At 37.8% G+C, this 9685-nt stretch overlaps 1 protein-coding gene across 1 annotated transcript; it reads right to left on the minus strand.

The window, feature by feature from the left end:
• Window positions 1–1478: 1478 nt before the first annotated feature.
• Window positions 1479–3972, minus strand: LOC125189531 (autophagy-related protein 11; the record flags this gene model as incomplete). Its single annotated transcript, XM_048086802.1, is given in 7 exon segments — window positions 1479–1868; window positions 1870–2104; window positions 2284–2419; window positions 2422–2500; window positions 2895–2906; window positions 2909–3909; window positions 3912–3972. Coding segments are annotated over 7 exon segments (1914 nt in total), but the record flags the coding sequence as incomplete, so codon positions are not given.
• Window positions 3973–9685: the final 5713 nt, after the last annotated feature.

The raw sequence follows: 9685 nt of genomic DNA on the forward strand, positions 1-9685 counted from the left end.
ATTTTATGAGTGGTTGTTGTAGTTTCATTGCATTTGAGGTCAGCATTAATCCATTTTTCTTTTGGCTTTTGTAAGAATAATGGAGTAAATGCTAAATATGTAAATGTTGTTGCTTTTAAATCCATCTCCAACCATATATCTCACACAAAAAAAAGCAGTTTTACTTCGTCCATTTATACCAAATTCAAAACTTACATAATTTTTATTGTCTCACAAAATTTTTGCCGTAACACCATATTTCATGTTGTTCCCCCAAAAATGCTTTTGGATTTGAATTATGATTGGAGAAGTTTTACACCAAACTTATTTTTAATGTATAGTTGGAAATGGTCTAAGGAAGTGTATTGATACTCTTGATTAACTTGTCTCAAGATTGCTCAAAATTGAAAGATTTGATATCATCAATACTCCCTCGGTCTCATAGAAATAGACCATTTAGAGTTGATACGAGTTTTAATGTATAATTGGTAAAGTAAGAGAGAAGGAGAAAGTAGTTGGTGGGGCCAATAAATGATAAAATAAAAGAAAAGGAGAAAATGATTACCATAAATGGTATGAACTATTTCTACGGGAAGGACGAAAAAGGAAAGATGGTCTATTTCTATGGAACGGAGAGAGTATTAACTTTGTCATATGGAGAAGACCAACCCTCATAAGTAAAAGATTTTGTGACATTGTTCCACAATTTAGTACCCGAACTTTATCCGTTGAAGGTCCAGTGTGTTGGCCTTGTCAACAACAAGCTGAATCCATGGCTTTAACTACTGTAGTAAAGGAGAGTTTTTGGTTGAAAGCCAAAGGCCTATTTGGCTGTAATAACAACAATGCTTTATGTCTTGCCAAGAATTAGATATATCATGAAAGAAGCAAGCATTTTGACGTGAGATTGCCCTCCATAAGGGAGGAAATAGAGAAAAGAAAGGTGAAGGTGTTTAAGGTCCATACAACAGACAATCCAACTTATATACTGACCAAACTACCAAAAGAGAAGTTTTAAGTTATGCATGAAGTTGGTGAATTTGTTCAGAATGGAATTGGATATGTAGTGGTTGAACAATCAAGGTGGAGTATTGTTGTATGTGATATAGCTCAACTGATCCAATGCAGAATGTCTCAGGAGCCGTTGGATTCGTGGATTCGTTTAAATGTATCACAACCGTTTGATCAAAACTAGCCGTTACTTTGTTGAGGCTTAAATAGCTGTTTTGGTTTATTATTTAGAGTTAGTTTTTTTTCTACCTTTACATTCAGTTGTACTTCAAACTAGACAACTAAGAAATGTGTCATTCTAGCTGGAATGAGGGAGTATTAAATAGAATTAATGTTCAAAGAGATGGAACGAATAAAATTGTAACTATACAAGAGAAGATCAAAGTTAAATTGTAGAGAGTTAATCTTCAGCAGCATACCATAAATAAATATAGATATATTTACACTTGGTTTCTTCCATCACATCCATTTGCTAATTTGCAACAAGATCAGGAAGTAGGCAAATGAATTGTGGTATCAGGTAACATGGCTACAGTCACTATGAAGCATTCACGGTTAACATGGAGACCATAAGGGCTCAGCGTCGATACCAAAGTCAAGCCCTGGTTGCTACCAATATCCGGCATCAGCACATCCACTCGGTCTCTACCATGCTCCGCTCGTTCTGATGTCAGCGGTGCTGAATTTGCTGTTCTCCTTTCGATGTGATCAACCTGCGCTACAATATAGCTTGGACAGCTCGGGAGATGATCAGTGAACAAGGCTACAAACTCAGAAGATAGATAGTAGTAAGGGCAATTTCGGTTGATAGCCTCGTAGAAACCAGAAGATTTGAGGACGAATGCAGCTATCTCATTCACTTCTAACCTCCCTATCGTTCGCCTGCAACGAAATCATTTCCTCTCAGTCGCGGCTGTTTTTGAGTTGATGCTTCAAGTAAAGAATATTCACCAACTCTTTCTTCTCTTCTTGTTCATTAGTAAGTTTCTCACTTACAGCCTCAACTTTGGAGTGCCTGTCGAACGATTCAGCACGCTGTCTAGACAAAACGCCTACTTTTTCTGCTAGCACCCTTATGCGAGCAGTACCGTCACCATCATTTTCATTGGCAACGCTGCAAAATTAAAGCCATTTAACCAAACATCAGTTTTGCTTCGTTGCCAACACCGGAGATTTATAGTCAAAATCAATCAAACATCATCTTCTGTTAAAGAGAATGAATAATGTTAATGATAAGTTAATCATGCTATTCATCTAATAATGACAATGTTAGGAATGAGCAGAAGTACCTACCTGTTTAGAGAATGACATAAACTACATAAAGCATCAGCGAAAGTTGCCACTCCGGATGACAAAACACAGGCTTTCAGTCTTTCAAAAGGACTGCGTGTTTTGACGGCTGTGATACGCAATGCACTATACTCTGAAGCCTACGATCAGAAGCACATAGATAGGTTTGAGCTTCCTCTCTCGCCTTATGCAGACAGTTCTCTAAATGAGCGCAATTCATCTGCATCACAATAGGTAGATGAGTCCTAAGATATGTAGTAGCTATAAGAACAGAGATAAACACACAGATAAATAGCGCCATACTTGATATTCAAGAAAAGAGACAACAGAGCAACATTCCTCAAGGGATACTGAGGGATTAAAATTGTACATTTACAGTTCTCACATAGTTTCTTCCAGTTAAAAAGGAAGCAGGAGTATTGCATAACTTTTTTACTTCAGAAAGACATAAGAGTTGTGCTGACCACAAACTGAAGTCTCAATCTCTGATTTCAATATAATAAATATAAGTTTTCAAACCAAAACAAAACAAAACATATGGAAATTACACCTCCATCTGGTGCCAATATAGTGAAAACAGATCAAAAGTCAATTTTCCAGTCAGTAAGTAATACCTGAGATTCATCAAGCAGCTATGATCAGGAAGAACCCCCGATTCCAATGAGCTCGATGCGCAACAGACATCTTCCATAGCATGGGACATGAGAACTTCTCCAAGTCCTGATACTTGGAACTCGTTATCATTTGTCTTTGCTGCTGATTCCTCATCCACCAAAAGCTTACAGTTACAGCCTCTTAGATACCGATCAGACAATCTTTGTTCTCATTCCCGTATACAATTTTCATAAGATTCACACTGCATATGCTTCACCTTTAGCATTGATTGAAGGTGTTTCGCATACTCATCTTTCAGATGCAAAGCTTCAGATGTCTTCTCTGCAGCATTTCTCAACCTATTCTCTATGTTGTCTTCACTAAAACATAATATGGCAATTTTGGAAGCCAGTTCCGCTTTCAGCTTCGCATTCTCAACTTCCATCTTGCTAGTCCCCGCAATCTCCCGTTCCAGCCCCACAATAAATTCCTCAAAATCATACTTCTCTGGAAGGTCTACACCACATCCTTCAACTTCAGAAGACAGTCCTACCAGTGATTCAGGAGCGTAATGCTCTACATCTGAAAGATTTAGAGCAAGTAAATTAGTGTCAAAAGGGGAAATATTGACATTGCACGGGTTAGGGATGTCATACAACCCCATGGATGCTAAAATCTCTCGCGGAATAAAGGTACTATGGACTTTCAGAAATTCCTCTCATCGCCTAACTTCCTCGTCCCTTTCGCTAGCAAGTTTTTCAGCTAATTGTCCAGCCTTGCCCATATAGATTTTCATTGACTCTTTTCTTCTCATTACTTCAGCAAAGCATGCCCTATAAGTGGGACCAATCGCACGCACCACTTTTAGGAGCTCAAATTGATCCTTTTGACGCTTCAAGGCCTCTTCGAACACAGAGAACTTGTAGCACACATCTTTGATGCTAAATTGTATGTATGCAATGTTTTGCATGTAAGTGTGAACAAAATTATTCATCCCATTCTTTTTATCTCTGCAGAAATCAAGCAAATTCGAAGGTAGTTTTTTTCATGGCTATCATACATAGGTCCCAATGCAGTATAAAAGGTGTCGAACCCACAAGGAGGAGATTAGTTGCTAAAACTAGTAAACCCAACTAAAGAGCAATAAAATAGTTTAATTTTAGGTTTTTTATCAAGAGTTGAGTGAATGACGAAACGAGTAGGTAAAATACAAGGGAATCATGATAAAGAGGGAAGACTACTAGCTTATTTCGGGTTGCTTGTTCACATGAATCCTAAAGTCTAATTACTTTCCATTATTTATCGGGATCATGTTGATTTTACGCTTTCACGCAGCTGATCACTGATCGTAGAATTTTACATCTAGGATAAGCTGATCACGTCTCCTAAGCTCTACTCACCAACCCCTCACTCCTACAGTCGCATAGTAAGCTCGGGATTGGCTTCTACGAACGTTCAACAAACAAGATTCACCTCGGACTATCCCCTAATCAGTTTTAGCCTAATGTTTCTTATCTATGTTAGCTCCCTACTCCAAGTTAAAGAGACATTGAAGTTAAGACCATTACCGGATTAAGTTTGCTAGCAAAACCCAACACAAATTGAAGTAAACACATAGACAAGAACCAAAATACGGAAATCAATCAAAACACAATGATGGATCATATTTACAAGCTTCCCTAACTAACTAGCAATAATCCCTCAAATCTAATCACTCATAGTGGGCAACAATACAAGAAAACAAGTAAATGCTATCATATGGGCAAGATTATGGAAGAATTAGCCTTAGGCTTCTTCTTCTTCTTCTTCCTCTCAAAAAAGGGCTCCAAGCCTCTTTCTCTCTCTAAAAATCTCCTTCAGCCGCTAAAAGATGCTTTGGAATTCATGCCCTAGCTATTTAAATAGCCAGGGCTTAAAAAACAGGCCCAGTAATATTTGCCCAGTCGGGAGTTTTGTTTCTCAGAAAAAGCCCGATCAGGCCATTTTTCTGTATCGCGATATGCATGCGAATCACCCGGTCGGGCAATGTTCGCCCGACCCGCGCGTTTTGTCACTACAATGCGCAGTCTTCGTAAAACAACTGTGTCTTCTTCTACCGGACTCTGATTGAGGCGTGCAAGGTATCCATGCGAAGCTCTTTCGAAGGTGAATGCAATGGTGGCCTTGTAGAAGCATTTTAAATTAATGTTGAAGGGTTGATTACTGTTCAGATTTGGACCTTTTTTTCCTTTCTCCTCTCTCTCTTAGATCTTGGTCTTTTGTCCTACTCTTTCCGTCCCAAGGAAGATGACCCCTTCCTTGGGCGACAAATGATTTTATGCAACTTTAATTTATGTGTTAAGTGGAGAGAGTAAAGTAAGAGAGAGGGAATAAAGTAGAGATAATTGTGTTTCCATTTTAAGTAATGAGTTATCTTGGTTGAGACAAACTAAAAAGGAAAGTGAGTCATCTTTAATGTGACGGATGGAGTACTATATATCAAAATGAGTCTATTTTTCACCAAAAAGAGTGTGTTAAAATAATAAAATAAAGGACTACAATTTGATTCACATCACGTAGCGAGTCCAGTTTCGTGTCCAAGCACAACATCTGGTCATTGAAGGGTATTCCACAAACTGACTCGAGGAGCTTCTGCACAGCCTCAACGAGCGCATGTTCCTCACAATCAAGCTCATAAGAGTGGTCATTCTCAGCAATATGAATCACAAGTTTTCCCATTTGAACACCACCTTCCACTCCACATACAAAACCTCCAAGATAGCCCTAATCACTCCCAAATCACCATTGATTCAAATATATAGTAAAATCCTGATAAGGCTCGTTTCATGCATTGGTTCTGGGGAGAAATTCTTTATTTTTTTGGAGACTAACGTGTGATTTTGAGCTAGGTGTGTAGAAAATCTTCCGGACCAGAAAGTGCATAAAGTAACCAGGCGGACAAAGGATCAAGAAGAGAATGGAGCATTTTACAATACGTTGTGAGCTGATCAAGTTAAACAGAAGTTGAGGCAGCGAGAGCAACCAAAAGGAGATAGAGTATATTCCCAAAGATCCTCATGCGAAGTGCACAACCGACCTTTTGGACGGAAGATTTCCTTAGGATCAGAGCCTCAAGCCTCCCTTTAAATAGGGCAGGGAAGGAAGAATGAGGCAGCTCTTGAATTGTCAGCTCTCTCCTGGGGTTGAGTCTCGGGAGCTCACATACTCTCTATTTCTTTAGATTTCGTTCTACACACTTAGATGAGGGGTTACGATTCTGGTCGAGTGGTGGTATTATTTTCTGATCATCGTGTATGTGTCCTACCGTCCTACAAGGGCGAAGAAACAATCATTTAAATTCCTGTCTGATACAATTCTATTTTGAACCATTTGCTAGTTTTAGAACTATTTGAACCGTTAACTTGCACCTAATATCGAGAAGTATTTACTGTTTGGTTTCCTTGTTTTGCTACTGTTGTTTTGAGCTAAATCTGTTGGAAGTTGTTGGAGTGTGAGTCATGAATTTTTTTCGCTGAGTTGGTTGGATTTTGTTTCCGAAGAGTTTTGTTGGGATCTGATTAGATGCTTTTTGCAATTGGCAGTGTAGGAAGATGAATTTTGGGATTGTTGCGTCCCATTTCATAGATCTGTGTTTGATTGTGTTTAAATTTTGTGGGTCCATGCTAGGTTACGTAGATCTGAAGTCTTTTGTTTGAGTTTGCATGATTATGGTTTACTGCTGTTCGTGACTCGTTTGAGTTGATCAAGTAGGTTAGATCTGATAGCTATGGTGAGTTTACTCTTTACATCCAAATTCCAGTTCGTTCTTTTCTCAAGATGTTCGAGTTTCGTGTTATGTTCTGTTGTTAGCATATTCTATGATGAAATGAAGTAGTAGTTGTTCAGATTTAGATTTGCAGCTTTACACCAAGTTTTACCTTTCGTCAGCTTTTCTAAGTTTGTTAGTTAAGGGATCTGGTCCCCACTTTTACTTTTACCTTTTGTTTTAGCCTTTTCAGGAAAGTTTTAGTTTAAATCTCTCAATTCAAACCAGTTGATTTCTAAGTTGATCAGTCATGAGTTAGCATATGTATGTTTCGTCCTTAGCATAGTAGAGTTGAGTTGATCAGTTTGTTTAGTCTTTTGTCAGTCCAAGTAGTTTAGTCAAGTAGGAGAAAAACTTAACTCACTTTTAAAGCGTGGCAGCAGTCATCTTCCAAATGTCAACAACAAATGTGAAAACACTTCCTTCCAGTGGAACCCTTTACTAGTTAGTATTGTGGGTTAAGGTCTTGAAAGCAGCTCTCAGCTCTCGACAGCGAACCCAACGACAAGTAGATTGCCTAGGAGTTGTCTTTTATCAGTTAGACAACGTCTCTTGATCAATTTGCGTCTAACTGCTATTTAATTTTGCATGAATAGGTGAGACATAGCAACTTTCAAATCCATAATTTAATTTGTACTTATCATAAATCTAGAATAAATCTTAAGAAGATTAGGATAAACGTTATTATGATATTATATCTATGTTTTTTATTTTAATGGAAAAGATAAGTAATAGTTATATTATTTAATAATAGTAATTTGTATTTTTCGTGTTTCAGTTATATACTTCTTCCATACCATTTAAGATGACACGTTTCTTAATCAGCACAAAATTTTAGGAGTTGGTAAATGTGTTTAATTAAAGAAAAAAGTGATTATAAGTATTAAATGGAGAAAAGAAAACAATTGAGTAATTAATTTAATAGAGAAAAAGTGTTTGAGTGTATTAATTAAAGAGAGAAAGTTTCCAAAAATAGATTTATGTCATCTTATTTTGGACAAAAAAAGAAAAGTTTATCTTAGTTAGGACAGAAGGAGAATATTTCTTTTACTTTAATAAATACTCATTTCGTTTCAAGATAAACGAGTGATGAGTCTCGTTCTAGGCCTTGGTTACTTGTCAATATAACGTGCTTTATTGGATAATATCTGTAAAATAGTTGCTAAAGTGTGAAATCGAGTGAAAAAGTAATAAAAAGTGTGCAAACTGGTCAGTATGAACAGAAAAGGTGCAAACTGGTCAGTATGAGCAGAAAAGGTGCAAACTGGTCAGGGTGGATGCTACGGAACTGGACACGAGAAGGAAGGACTTGCTTGGAACAATCAACTACTAAAGAGGGGCAAAATTGTCATTTCACATGAAGAGTCAGCCTTAGAAATTAGGGCAAGACACCTTATAAATAGTAGCTAAACATAAGAGGACCTTATCATCACTTTGAAATCGCTTTTGAGAACACTTTTTGGGAGAATAGCTCCATTAGCTCTTTTCCACTCTCTAAATCCAGCAGCCTGCCTTGAAGATTCCAACCACCTACCGGCGAGGAGCATCATGCTTGATTCATTCCAGCCGCCGTAGTTCCAGAAATTCTTCCATTTCCAGTTTCCAAGGAGCCAAACAATCTTTTACTTACTTTATTTTTAAGATTTCTTAGCTACTTATTTTAGTTCTTAAATTTCAAAGCTTAGTTTGTAGTTTAATCTTGTTTTGTTTGAGTTTACATTTTGGATCTTGATTATCGTTTTATGCTATGGAGTTCTTGTTGGATTTATTTCGTGTTTCATTTGTCTTAGCTTATACCTTGTGTTATTCCTGCCTAGCTTAGTTAGATCTAGTCTTTCATTAAATGTTTACAAGTTTTAATATGGTTAAGTTTCTCGAAAATGCATGGAATTCGTTTCTGCTTGTTTCTGTCACCATGTCCTGTTGACCAGTATGCGTAAATCTCAGCTTTTTCCTGCTTTCGTTCTTGATTTCAAATTAAATATTGCATTTACGAATTTCTGAGCTTGAGCATTCATCAATGGAGTTTGTTAGATCTTGTTAGTTTAGCTTGGTGAAGAAGAAAATGTCACAATCAAAGAATGAGACCACTTGTTTTGCTTTTGTTGCTTTTAGCTTTTGTACTTGCACTTTTACAGCTTTTCTGCACACCCAGTAAGCAGTTTGCCAGCATGTCTGTTATTCCTTTTTGCTTTTGCCTATTTATTTAGGGTAAAGTTTCACTTTTCACATGCAAAACTAGGTGTCCAGCTTTCACATTCACGTACACATCTCGAATCATCCAGCATTTAGTTACTTACTGGTCAGTATATGTAGGATCTCATTTTAATTTTCCGCTTAGGTAGAACTCAACCCCAAAAGTGTGGTAGCTAACCAACCACTCCCAGAATGTCATCGCAAGCGTATCTCGCCTACATCCATATCTGTGGGATCGACCCATTACTCCACTATACTAGCTAGTAGAAGTGGGTTGAGGTATTTTTGTTGATAGGGAAGATAGACACAGACCCAACGACACAGCTAGATCTAGGTACCCTCCTGGCCAGTTGACACACGCACACAGAGTCATAGTCTTACATCTTCCGTGCTCCTATCAAATGGCGATGTTGCCGGGGATGGATGGCGTTTTCACATACATTTGTTGCATGACACTTTGGTGTACATGTTTTTCTTTTGTTTCTTAGTTTATGAGAATGAGTTTTGTTAAGAATTTTGGTGTAAATATTGTAAATAAACTTTTCTTTATTTTTTGTGTTCCGTAGTTAAAAGACACGAGTCCAACTGGCCAAAGGAAGAATGGGTAAATCCAGTTACCGCTCATTAAGAATTAACCATTGCCTTGCCCGTTGACTTGGATGCGAGCAGTGAGGAAGATTGCGGCACAACCATCAAGAGTGAACCGGATTCATTATCCACATCTGAAGAGGAGAAAGCCAACATGGCTGACGACCAGGAAGATGATCCTGAGATAGGCTCACTGTACGCCCACTTAATTGGCGAACCACT

This window comes from Salvia hispanica, chromosome 5 (assembly GCF_023119035.1).
Source record: "Salvia hispanica cultivar TCC Black 2014 chromosome 5, UniMelb_Shisp_WGS_1.0, whole genome shotgun sequence".
NCBI lineage: Eukaryota > Viridiplantae > Streptophyta > Magnoliopsida > Lamiales > Lamiaceae > Salvia > Salvia hispanica.